At 37.3% G+C, this 14434-nt stretch overlaps 1 protein-coding gene across 8 annotated transcripts in view; it reads right to left on the reverse strand.

The window, feature by feature from the left end:
* NAV3 (neuron navigator 3) overlaps nucleotides 1-14434 on the reverse strand; it is a 657172-nt gene that overhangs the window by 201261 nt on the left and 441477 nt on the right. For all 8 annotated transcript variants that reach the window (XM_030819929.1, XM_030819928.1, XM_003259582.3 and 5 more), the window contains one exon: nucleotides 5735-6761. In XM_030819929.1, the coding sequence (XP_030675789.1) occupies nucleotides 5735-6761 (1027 nt within the window). The remainder of the gene's footprint in view (nucleotides 1-5734; nucleotides 6762-14434) is intronic.

Here is a 14434-nt window from a genome sequence, read left to right on the forward strand (position 1 = left end):
AGCCTTATGTTTCCCTCCCTGTCCCCCTCATCTCTGCATTACCAAATCCTACTTATCTTGCTGGACTCAGTTCAAGTGCCACTTTCCCTGATTCCAATAGCTAAAAGTAACTTTTCACTTTTTTGAAGCCTCAGTATAACAAATCTAGTTCACTCCTGGGGAGCTTTACACTTCCAGCTGCATTTTGTTGTTCTCTTTGAGCTTGCCCCTTGTCTACCACATTGTGGATGATAAAAAGCAAATGACATAGGACGTATGATTTTTCACTCAATTCTTGATGTCTCATGCATAAGAGATATTTAGTAGGTAGTTGTTGAAAGAAGATAAAAAATAAGTGAATGAATGTGCTGAAGAGAAGGTATGGTTTAATTCTTTAAATATTTTAAAGCTGTTTGTATTTCAGTTAAACTCTCCCATTTACAGGAAGTGAGAGACTTCAGAATTTTTTTTTTGTTCCAGTGTACATTTTTGGCAGGTTTGAAAATTCTTCTATAGCAAGTGATTCTAACACAGGATGACAGTGTTTCATTCAACAATTTTTATTTGGTATCTACTGCAGGTAGCCTCTGTACTGGGCAATTATGCTACTAAATAAGAAACACAAGACTCTTAATTTCAATGAACTCACATTACATTAGGAGGTGGCTGAAATCACACCAGTTAATAAGTAAACAAGAAAAGAACAGATAGTAATAAACTGTATGAAGAAAATACAAGAGGATGATTAAACAGAATTCTGAGAAGGCACATAATATATATTCCCCTGGAGTAGGTGGTTGGAGATAGCTGGAGATTAGCAGAGCTCTAATAACAAGACAGGCCTGCAGTGATCTAGAAGACTGTTGTTACAGTCATAAATGAACATATAAGCCAAAGATATGTTCTAAAGCAACATAGGTTGGTTTGTTGAGAAGGAGGATGAAGGCTGAGATACAATGTGCTGGGGGAAGGGGGGACTGCATGTGGCTGTGGGGATCAATTGTGAACAGGGTACTAGATTACTTAGAACCTGGAGGGTCACGGTGCAATGTTTGAGTTTTTTTTTTAATGTAATGGAAATCTAATAGATGGCTTCATTAATTAGAATAAGATATATGATTTACGCTTTTAGAAGGTCAAAATGCCAGCTGTGTGAAGGATGTTACTGCAAAAAGCCCAGAGTGGAAGCTGGGAGACTCACTGGAAACTAGATGAGAATTGGTGGTGATATGGCTTAGATCAGGAGACAAGGGCTGGAAACGGAAAGAAAGTCTGATTGAGGGTATGTTTCAGAAGAAGGGTTGGGAAGACTAGCTGAAAATTTGATGTATGGAGAAGGGGTCATTGAAAGAGAAAAACAAAATTCAAATTATTTCCATTTCTTTTCTTCTTTAGTCTCATATGGTTTGGCTCTGTGTCCCTACACAAATCTCACCTCAAATTGTAATCTGAATTGTAATCCCCATGTGTAGAGGGAGGGACCTGGTGGGAGGTGATGGGACCAAGGGAGCAGTTTCCCCCATGCTGTTCTCCTGATAGTGAGTGAGTTCTCATGAGATCTGATGCTTTAAAAGTGTATGGCAGTTTCCCATGTCCTCTCTTTCTCGCCTGCTTCCATGTAAGACGTGCCTTGCTTCCTCTTCGTCTTCCACCTTAATTGTTAGTTTCCTGAGGCCTCCGCAGCCATGCGGAACTGTGAGCCAATTAAAGCTCTTTTCTTTATAAATTATCCAGTCTCAGGAATTTCTTTATAGCAGTGTGAAAACTGACTAATACAGTCTCTCATTCGTATAATTACAAATCCTAACCATTAGTGCCTATAGCAGTTCCAGTTACTAGCATTTGCATAGCAGCTCACAATTTATCTATTATTTTTCCCATCATGCCTGGATTATAAAATTGTAGGATATCAAATTTGGATGATAGCACAACATTCTTCCCTCCTTGTGACAAACTCTAACTCATCTTTTATGTCTTACCCTTATCTTAACTCCTTGATGATGCATTAGTTGACTCCATTTTGTCAGATTTGTAAAAAACCCTCTTTTTTTCTACATTAATTGTGTATGTTACATACACTTCCATAACAGTAATGGTTTAATATTTTTGATGATATTATTCTTACTACCCTTAGTAGACTGAGCTCCCAGAAGGCAGAGATTTTTTTAAAAAAATCTTTGTATCTTCTATTACACAGTATTTGTAGAATGAGGGATGAGTACATAAATGAAAAAGTATGCAGCAATTTCCCTTTGCCTAAACTGTAATAACTGGTCACTTTGCCACTTTTTAAATAATTCAGATGGTCATCTTAACACTATAAAAAGCAGCCTATTCCAATTTCAGGTAGCTCTAGTTATCAGGAACTTCTTAAACCAAAATAAAATATTTTCTTTAATTCTTGACATTTTGTCTTAGTTATATCTATTTGATAAATGAATAAGAATAACAGCAAATTTGAAACTAATTTATCACTCTGTAGAGATAATTGAATTACTGAAACTATGTACAGAATAATTTATATTAGATAGGAAGTTAGGCTAATAGGAAATCTATTAACTTCCAGAATCCACATTATATTTATAGAACTTTGAACATCCAGTTTGTGACAAAGAGTATTATGAAGCATATAGCAGAGTCTCAGAAGGAGTAAGTACTAACCTAGGATTGAGCTGAGAAAAAAAGTCACCATCAGCCATCAATCTTCCCATTATATAAAAGTTATTTAATTATCTTTACATATCATATATGTGTATCTGTATACATTTATATAATTTATACTAATTAACAGCAATTACCATTTTCAATTGTAAATGAGTTCTGATCGAGAATTTTGCAAGTGTACTATTGGCATTTTCCTAACCAGAATTTTCTCAGTAACAATACCTCTTATTTCTGTCACGTAGATAGAACTGATAAGCAAAGCAAATTTCTACTAGCTTTATGGTCTTAAGAGATTATTACTATTCTGACTTAATATCTCTGCTTCTTCATTTCTGGAAAATGGGGGGTAACATTCTTTCTCATGAGTTCATGATGAAGTTTAAATGAGAAAATTCACATATATTTTGTGACACAAAGATTTTCACTAAGCAAGCACTCAATAAATGATAATACCAACATAAAAGAGTAAATTATTAGTATTATTTCATCAAATGATTAGCAACTCCAAAAATAATTGTCAGGGATTTTATAGGAGGGATTCTTACACGGGGATAGAACAGTGAAAGTCAGAAAGAACATAAAAGGTTACATAATCCAAATGTCATGACTCTATAAACAAGCTTTTACTGAAAGTTGAAAAGAATGAATGTTAACCACTCTGCCTTTTGAGGATTTACTATTATTTGTAAAATTGTTCTGCATTGATTTAAAAACTTTGAATGAATATTACTTTATATATAGACTTCAATGTGAAATCTTATGAGACAGTTTTAATTTATTTATTTATTGTAGAAACAGGGTCTTGCTCTGGTGTACAGGCTGGTCTCAAAGTCCTGGCCTCAAGTCATCCTCCCACCTTGGCCTCCCAAAATGCTGGGATTACAGGCATGAGCCACCATGCTAGCCATGGTTTTATTTATTTTTAACTATCTTATATTGTTGATAATAATAAAAATAATTACTGATATTCATGTAATTTACTCAAAATCTGGCTGTGTGCTGTTTCTGAACAATGGCAACCACCACCACAAGATGCTGTTTCTGAACAATGGTAGAGTAAGACATGTTCTATCGCCCCCTCTTTTTTTTTTTTTTTTTTTTTGAGTTTCCCTCTTGTTGCCCAGGCTGCGGTGCAATTGCACGATCTCAGCTCACTGCAACCTCTGCCTCCTGGGTTCAAGCGATTCTCCTCCTGCCTCAGCCTCTCTAATGCCTTTTTTCTTAGCTACTTGGCTATATTGCCTCACTTTTATAGTCTTGTTGTTAAAGAGGTCAAACAGAAACTCAAAGAGTTTCTCAAAGAACTCATCAGGGTCACACAGCGGATCTACACTGTAACTTCTAAGCTGTGCTGCTGTGCTGCTTCCTGTTTTTGATATTTAAAAGTTACATTTTCAAATGGAAACCACTAAATTTGTTTCCACTGGATATTTTATTGCAAACAATTTTTTTAAAAGCTTGTTGCTACTTATAGAAAGAAGCCTACTAAATTAGCAGTTCTAGATTTACAATTTCCTATGAAATTCACTTGTGATTTTTTGAAAGGATTGATGTTTTTACAGAATATATTTGTAATCCACAAGGGTGCTGAGTATGACATATTTAAAACTTCATGATTTTTTTTTCTCACATTTTTGAAATGTGGATCATGATTTTGACATCTTAAATTCTGCTTTGTCAAATAGGGACCCTGGAGTCAGAAGGAGCTGCAGACTCTCACCTGATCCAAATACAAGTATTTTAAATGAGTTAGTACTACTGAAGTCAGAATAGCAACATTCAATTGTAATGTCCCAAGAGCTTAAATGTAATAATTATAATAATTTTGTTTTGCTGAGTGTATAAAACCTCAGAAAAAAAACACTTAGGTTCCTCATTGAGAAAAAAATAAATCAGTATAAACTGCTTTATTTTAAAAACTTTTATATTAAAAAAACTTAATAAAATTTTAAACTATATAGTTTTGACCCTTTCTTAATTATAGTGGGTCCTGCTTCCTATTCATAAAATTTTCTTTCTGTAGTTAAATTGCCAACCTGCCCGAAGGAGGGACAAAGCAGACATTATTGCTCCTCAGGCCGTCTCCTTACCAACCAAGCAGTGAATAAACTGGGGACACAGCAGTTACTGACATATCTCTAATCGATTAAAACAAATCACAGAACAACAGGCAAAGTGTTGTCTTTACCATTTGGGTGGTAGGATGCATATTTTAAAATGCATAATAATGCATTTAAAAATTTTATATTGTGTATTTCAATGCCTACAAAATAAGAATGCAAAGTAAAATAAATAATAAATAAAAGGTAAAAAAAAACAAATAAGTAATACAGCCCAAATAAGTAATACAAATTATATATGTAACCCCTTTTACCTAGAAACCTATGCCTTGCTGTGGGAAATTAATAAAAATTTACATTGAGAAAGTAATACCTTATAAATAACATTTGAAGAACATTTGCAACACATCAGGATATACAGTAAACATGTTATATGCATGACTGCTGTTAATAGTCTCAACTCTACAAAGTAGTGCATGGTTCCTATTTGACAGCTGAAGAAAATGAGACTAAAGAATGTTAAATAACTTGCCCAATGTCTTATAGCTGAAAAGTGGCAGAACTAGGAATGAAATCCGCAACTTTATCATTTCAGAGGCTGCCTCTTTAACCATTATGGTATACTTTCTCCCAAAGATGACAACAAAAATAACCGTAAACTATGTAAAAGTGAGAATTATTTTAAAAGTCTGCTGCTAGTAATAGAAACAGTATAGTAGTAGCGATAATATGAATAACCACAAGAGAAAGTTGTGGCATCTGGTTTCTAGCTGGCTTTTGATAACAAGTAGTTTAATTTTTGAAGGTCTCAATTTCTGAGAGGGAATGAGAGAGGGAATAAAACTAGATCCTACTGGAAGTTTTTTTCCAGACTAAGATTCCGCACTAAATTCTAGGCCTCTGTCTTTAGCATGAAACATTACTCCAAAATGACGACATAAAGCACCACTTTATCAGCCTTCCCTATTACACTCTGAGTATGTAGGCCTGTAAATATATTTACAACTGTGGATAAGCGGAGCCCACCTTACCTGTAAATGAATGGTGCCACTGTCGCAGTATTCGGGTGGCTATGTTGCTGCTGTTGAGGGAGTTGGACAGCACCATTTCCTGTGCTCTGCCCACTGCTTTGTGCCACTGTCATGGTACAGGAACCAGAAGGAGGAGCTTGGCCAGCTTCCCTTCCTTCCAAAGGGGCAGGACAACTAGATGCACTTGCTTTCTCCATAGTTATAGGCTTAGATAAGGACTGGGAAGGGCTCCCCTTGGTAGTCCTGAATTTCTCAGACTCTTTGCTTGCTGTGCTGCCAGGTGAAATGGTTTGCTTTGCTGTTGGAACTTTAGAGCCCGGTTTTGGAATACCACTGGAAGATGGAATTAAGCTTTCCTTCTTAGCTGCTGTTGTCTTGCTGCCCTTAGGGATCAAGCTTGCAATTTTGGAGGTCTTTTTTGGAGCCATCTCTGTCACCTGATCCTTCTCTTCCTTGATTGTTTTTTCAGTGCAAACTTTATTTTTGTCCCTGTTCTTTTCTTCTTTTTCCTTTGGCTGTAGCAAAGACTTTTTATTGCTGAGATTTTTGCTTCCAGCTTTTGGAGGGGCCAACTTAGGTGACACTTTGGGACTGCTATTTGTTGAGCCACCACTATTCAGACCACTGTTAAAACCTTCCATTTCACCAGATTCAGAAAAGGCATCATCATCCTTGCCACCATCACTAGTTCCTGAACTGGAAGGCTGCGGGGGGCGTAAAGCAGTCCGGGCATTGACTAGCTTGAATTTCTCAAGCATGGATTTCTGTCCTGAGGGAGCAGTTTTGACCCCTTCTGAGACAGGTGGCTTCATTCTGTCTGAAGATGGTGTGGGTGAGGTGGCTGGACTTGACTGCTTTACAGTCAACATGGTGGAGGTGGCACTGTGTTTGACATTCATGGACTTGCTGCGCCAGGGCTTGCTGGCACTTGGAGAAGGGATGGCAGAGGCAGGAGGCTGCCCAGAAGTACTGGGAGGCTGCACATTACCATTTACACCTGAAGACGATTGAGGTCCTTTGGAGGAATCTGGACATTGTTTAGAAGAAAAATAAAGAAAAGGCGATTAATCTTGATCATTTATATTACATAATTGAGAACTTCCAAACTATCGATGGATAGAAGTCTCTCTCCTCTGAACTGAAAAGAGACCGTGGCATCAATCACTTCTCTGAGGTGATTTTTTTTTTTTTTTTTTTACCATATTTCAAAAATGTAGAGTGTTTGAGAGGCATTGATTCTGGGGCGGGGGCGGTGGGGGTCCCTATCTGAGGGACTCCTCAGATAGGGGTCCCTTGTTCACCATCCTCCGTGAAATCAATATCCCGCACAAGAGTGCTACTCTCCTCGCTCCGGGCCTACAACACTTGGGGGTAGCTACAGTGAGCTGTATCCAGCATCTGGTTCTTACCTCACGGCCATGGCCCCTAAAATCACCCACACGTTCCCCTTAAATATGACATTACGATGGATCACGGGCCTATCACCCTATTAACCAGTCATGGGAGCTCTCCATGCATTTGGTATTGTGGGGTGGGGGAGGGGGGAGGGATAGCATTAGGAGATACACCTAATGCTAAATGACGAGTTAATGGGTGCAGCACACCAACATGTCACATGTATACATATGTAACTAACCTGCACGTTGTGCACATGTACCCTAAAACTTAAAGTATAATAAAAAATAATAATAATAAATGTGCTTTATTTTCCCCTCTGAAATTACTCTTACCCAAATAAATTTGCTAGTCACAGATATCCAAAGATGAATAAAACACTATCCCTCCTCTAAGCAATTCTCCGTGTTCTTTTTCAACCACCACTGTAGCCCATACTAGTAAATGGATATTCCACCTTGCCCTATAAAAATATGTTGTATAACGAATGTTGAAAATTGGCTTAAGCTACTAGGAGTTTAGCTAATTGTTTAGTTCATTTTTACCGGATTAAATATGCTTATAACTTATAATTTAGCTTTTTGTTAATTTTAATTTGTATATTATTGAAATTTATGCTTCTACAGATCAGATAATCTATTAAGCAATATACATCTATTTATCTTTATAATAATCCTACAAGGTTTGTATTCATATTATCAACTCTATTTTACAGATAAAGCAACTGAGGCAAGGAGAGGATAACTTCCTCACGGTCAGACAGTCTGTATTTGAATTGATTTCAGAGACTCTGCTCTTAACCAGCACACCTACAGCTTCCCATAATGATCAGAATAAATCAAGCTACTTTTTAAGAGTTATAGGAAAAGAAATCCATTTGTCATATAAGTATTTGATAATGCACTAGTGTTTGTTTACATTCCACTTGGAAGGCACATTATGATGTGAATCTTTAGATGACTGCTCTAATATAATTAATGCTTGATTACAGTCTTATTTTTAAGAAGACCAAACTAAATTAAAGGAAGGATTTTACAATACTGTATAGAATAAAGAAAAAGAACTGAGCTTAGAGTTAAAAGACCTCCATCCAAGTGTTCATATTTGGAAACTGTGTAATTCTGGTCAAGTCATTTATCTTAAGTTTAATCAACCATGAATGCCTCCCTCTTTCTTCCTTGGTTTTTGGGGATAAGGGGATGATTGAATTACACATTTAAGTGGTACTGTAAACATATAGATATTGAAAAATAAATGCAAATCTTTTTTTGATGAAATGCTTAATGAAATGTTATATAAAGATATTATTTTAATACTATTCAGGAATTGGAGCTCATTCCATTTTATTAAATACCTATAAATAAAAAACTACAATGCTTTTATTTTTAAATGTCTTCTTTAAAAAAAAGTCAGAACACATGATAAACCACATGTAATCAAGCCAATTGGTACAGAATACTAGTCTTAACTCATTTTTCGCAAAAAGAAATTGACATACAACAGAAGGAAAGAACAAAGAAGTTAGAGATGGAAAAGAAGTCAAATGGTTACATGAATTTTTGTGTTAGGTTTTATTTTCTAAAAAATGAAGTGTGCCTAAAATAACATAGTTGATATTTGAAATTGATATTAACAATAAAATATTGTACACAAACACATTTATATTAAATTTTCATAAACAAATTGGTAGACTAACAATAACTTCTAATTCTTACTACCCCTCTGCAGTTCCTCATTTCAATTAGCAAAGACTAATACTAATAGTATAATACAAGACTGAGCCTATATATTCTATATTTCAATCTTGCCATTCACTGAAAAGTCGAAATGCTTATAAATTTTAAAGCATATAATGAGAAATTGATCTTTTAAAAATATTCATGTAAAGTCTACTTGTGCTCATGTTTGGAATATTTATGAAAATTCATTAGATTCATACACAAACACTAAGGTGTTCTAAAAAACAGTGGATATATTCAAGTGGATATATAATCAGTGGACTGATTCAAGACCAATCCAACAAGCTTCAAAACATTCAATTACTCAAATACATTCACTTTCTGTGAATGGATTCCAATATTTTGCTTATTATCTATGTTATAAGTACAAATAATTTCAAGATTATTTCACCAACATATCCCTTTCGGAGACTAATAATATTTCCTCATAATTTAAATGATTCTTAGTAGCAGATAGAGTACACTGACTATCGACAGGTAGAAGCACCTTATTCATCAGGTGTCAGCTGCGACCTTACTTCCTCAGGGGGAAAAAAATTACTCCCACACCCACCTTTGACCCCCACAGCATCGAGTCTGAATTAGATGGCTCTTCTACTTTCTCCCATAGCTTACCATTCCCTGCATTATAGTCATTATCACTCTACTGTAACTGCCTATTGCCTCCACAATGCTGTGCATTCCATGAAAGCAAAGACCATGCCTGTATTAATGTTTTATACCATGTATATAGCACCCACTACATGGCAGGCACTGAAGTAAGTGTCTAACATGTATTAACTCAATTAATCCTCCCAACAACAGCATGAAGTTTCCATTATTTCCCCTATTTTAGGTGTGAAAAAAATGAGGCACAAAGAGGTTAAGTAATCTGACCAAGGTTATACAATTGAGCACTGAACTTTGCTTGAATTCTAAGTTAATCCTATCAACCACCATTTTTTTATTATTATTTTTTATATTATACTTTAAGTTTTATGGTACATGTGCACAACGTGCAGGTTAGTTACATATGTATACATGTGACATGTTGGTGTGCTGCACCCATTAACTCGTCATTTAGCATTAGGTATATCTCCTAATGCTGTCCCTCCCCCCTCCCCCCACCCCTCAACAGGCCCCGGTGTGTGATGTTCCCCTTCCTGTGTCCATGTGTTCTCATTGTTCAATTCCCACCTATGGGTGAGAACATGTGGTGTTTGGTTTTTTGTCCTTGTGATAGTTTGCTGAGAATGATGGTTTCCAGCTTCATCCATGTCCCTACAAAGGACATGAACTGATCCTTTTTTATGGCTGCATAGAATTCCATGGTGTATATGTGCCATATTTTCTTAATCCAGTCTATTGTTGTTGGACGTTTGGCTTGGTTCCAAGTCTTTGCTATTGTGAATAGTGCCACAATAAACATACGTGTGCATGTGTCTTTATAGCAGCATGATTTATAATCCTTTGGGTATATATCCAGTAATGGGATTGCTGGGTCAAATGGTATTTCTAGTTCTAGATCCCTGAGGAATCGCCACACTGACAATCTACTCATCTGACAAAGGGCTAATATCCAGAATCTACAATGAACTCAAACAAATTTACAAGAAAAAAAACAAACAAACAACCCCATCAAAAAGTGGGCAAAGGATATGAACAGACACTTCTCAAAAGAAGACATTTATGCAGCCAAAAGACACATGAAAAAATGCTCATCATCACTGGCCATCAGAGAAATGCAAATCAAAACCACAGTGAGATACCACCTCACGCCAGTTAGAATGGCGATCATTAAAAAGTCAGGAAACAACAGGTGCTGGAGAGGATATGGAGACATAGGAACACTTTTACACTGTTGGTGGGACTGTAAACTAGTTCAACCACCATATTATACTGTTCCTCAAATGCAGATGGGTAAGTTCAATGGTTTACCAATTACAACATTCCCTTGAATATAGAAACATAGAAAATAGTAACTATCCAATTAATGCCCTGAATAGAATTATATTAAATGAACTTTGTTTCTCAGGTACCCAGATTCAATTAGAATCTAAGAATTTTTCCTCCAAACAAAATGAATTTTCTCAGGTTCAATGAACTGTGTACATGCCTGTCCACTTCCTACAGTGAGCATGTTTTCCTGATTTTTGTTGAACATATATGGATATTTTTCTACTATTTCCAGGAAAATTAATGTTATTCAGTTCCTACTGTTTATGGAACATGAATCTAGGCACATCATCTGTTAATATTTAGAGTGACTACTCTATTTAAGACATTCCAAGACACATTATAATCTTGTAGGAGGGAAATAAATAGAGTCATAAAAGATAAATGCCACTGTATATATTAAATGTCAGGTGAGTGTCATGTGGGAAAGAAAATGGTAGAGAAGATCAGAGTTGCAAGGGCTCATAGAGAGCTGCAGAATAAGATTAAAACAGATGTTATAAGAGAGGTGTATAGGCTTTTGAGCCAGAAGAACATTTACACATATTTTTGGGGAGCTATATAAAAATTTATTCTATTTTTTAACATTTAAAAATTACATATATATAGACAAAGAGTTGGAGAGAAACATAGTCCCCAAAATCAAAGCCTATTCTGCTGGATGTATTGTTAAGCAGAACATGATGACATCCTATTGAAATCATCCTTACTCACATTGATCTTAAAAGCCATTTGTGGCTGAGCACAGTAGCTCCTGCCTATAATCCCAGCACTTTGGGAGGCCAAGTCGGGTGGATCACTTGAGGCCAGGAGTTTGAGACAAGCCTGGCCAACATGACGAAACCCTATCTCTACTAAAAATACAAAATTAGCTAGGCATAGTGGTGCACACCTGTAATCCTAGCTACTCAGGAGGCTGAGGCATCAGAATTGCTTGAACTCGGGAAGCAGAGGTTGCAGTGAGCTGAGATCTCACTGCTGCTCTCCAGCCTGGATGACAGAGCAAGACTCTGTCTCAAAAAAAAAGTTACTTATGATATTTCATATTCTATAATGAATATAATATGAATAATTATTACAAATATAATTATGCTAACTGACATTTTATTGAAGGTTCTTTAACTGCATTATTTCACAACAGCGCATTGAAGTGGGAAGGGCTCATATTCCTAATTCACATTTGTAGAAACCAGAGCTTGGTAAGCTTCATTCAATGATTTAGGTACCTAATGAGGAGTGTATGGTGGAGCTAGGCTTCGACCCCACATCTTGTCACTCTACAGCCCAAGCTCTATAATTTTCTTGGAATGTCAAACATTCTAAGTGTTTATCACAGTCGTTCTCAAAACTTTAATGACATGACACTTGGGGATCCTGTTAAATGCACATTGTGATTCAGCAGGTCTGCAGTGGGCCCTGAGGCTCTGCATTGCCAACAATCTTCTGGATGATGCCAGTGCTGCTCACACACAAATCATACTTTGAGTAGCAAGGGTTGAGCAGACTCACAAATTCTGAAAACTGTTGGCCTTTTCAGTTTTAAAGGACTGTTTCTTAACACAGTCCCTCAAACTGCTAAATTCATTAAATGTTTCATAGCTATGCAATATTAACATTTTTTTTTTTCTTTGATCGGGAGTCTCGCTCTTTCACCCAGGCTGGAGTGCAGTGGCGCGATCTCGGCTCACTGTGGGCTCTGCCCCCCGGGATTCACGCCATTCTCCTGCCTCAGCCTCCCGCCTAGCTGGGGCTACAGGCGCCCGCCACCTCGCTCAGCTATTTTTTTGTATTTTTAGTAGAGACGGGGTTTCACCGTGTTAGCCAGGATGGTCTCGATCTCCTGACCTCGTGATCCGCCCGCCTCGGCCTCCCAAAGTGCTGGGATTACAGGCGTGAGCCACCGCGCCCGGCCAATATTAACATTTTTACTGAACTTTCAGAACCTTGGCTAGCTCTGAGTTCACTTGGATATTTAGCAGTTTGCTTCAAATAATCTCTAAAACCAAAACAAACTCTTCAGGTTTTCCTAATGTCATTTTTTCTCATCTCTTTGGCCACATACTTGGTATGTATCTTCTGTGCATCTACAACTAGATTAAGAAGTAAGAGTGTGCCTGGGAGCTTTGGTGGGGTTGATCGGAGATGGTAGAAAAGAACCAGTCAGGATGCTTTTTTAAGTGGCTGATGAACAAGGGAAATAAGAGAGGATGCTCTTTCCTTAGAAAAGAGAAACAAGTGGGCCGGGCGCGGTGGCTCACGCTTGAAATCCCAGCACTTTGGGAGGCCGAGGCGAGCGGATCACGAGATCAGGAGATCGAGACCACGGTGAAACCCCGTCTCTACTAAAAATACAAAAAAAAAAAAATTAGCCAGGCGTGCTGGCGGGCGCCTGTAGTCCCAGCTACTCGGAGAGGCTGAGGCAGGAGAATGGCGTGAACCTGGGAGGCGGAGCTTGCAGTGAGCCGAGACTGCGCCACTGCACTCCAGCCTGGGTGACAGAGTGAGACTCCGTCTCAAAAAAAAAAAGAAAAGAGAAACAAGTTGAAGACATTAGCTAGAAAGACTGCTATAGAAGTTCAAGTACAGAAGAGGAATTTCAACATCACTGCACCCAAAAATGAAACAAGAGGGACTCTGAATTATGACATCCACATCCAACCCACAGTAATGGTCATAACAACAGCTGTAAAATCATTCTCAGGTGAGTACACACATATAAGACATTTCCCGAAGCTCTGCTCTAAATCTGTCCACAGCCTGCCCCTATACAGAGGCAATGAGGTGTTTCAGATTTCATTAAGAGGGCAAATCATAGGTTGTTGTGCATCAGGAAGGCACTGGAATAATAAGAGTCTCTCTGGACTCCTCACAGTAGAGACTGCACAACAGCAGCTGAAATGGCAGCACCTGTAGTGTCTACAGAATGAATGTAGTCACAAATTATAATCATTGCCATTTATATATTCAGGAATAAGTAGCCTGGTCTCAATGACATATTTCTGAATGTTGATTACTCAACTTCTGACTATGAATGAATCTCAGCATGGGGAAAATAACAGATTTCTAATGCACATATTTAAAGGCATTCCCAAAATAGATTTGTATCTTGCATTTTTATGGGCTACCTCTGCTTACAGCCTTACCTCTTGTCTACGGTCCCCAAATAGCAATTTGCTTCCACTCTCTCTCTTCTGCTTCCTCTTCTTTTACCTCATCTACATTCAGCATTGCCAACTCCACCATAACCAAATAATATTATTCATCTACTGCTTACTTTATTCCAAGTACTTAATAAGTACTTCATACATGGTATCTCATTTAAGCCCATAATAATCTACAACATACTTATGATCTCTCTTGTTAAAAATGAGAAAATGAAAACTTAGAAAGATAAAGTAATTTGTTTTCAATCATACATATGGCAAAACTTAGAAAAAACAAAATCTAAATTGGAACTCATTTTTATCTGACTCAAACATTTGGAAGATTTTCACTGTCTCTTCTTTCCACATGTTTACTGCATGCCAGAAATTCTGCTGAAATGGCTCTCCAGCAAGCCACATTTATCGCACAGTCAAGTTAATTGGGTAACTCCTTGTTTTCCTTCTTCCTCGGTGAGCAGGATATAAAT

The sequence above is a fragment of the Nomascus leucogenys genome, chromosome 10 (assembly GCF_006542625.1).
Source record: "Nomascus leucogenys isolate Asia chromosome 10, Asia_NLE_v1, whole genome shotgun sequence".
Lineage (NCBI taxonomy): Eukaryota > Metazoa > Chordata > Mammalia > Primates > Hylobatidae > Nomascus > Nomascus leucogenys.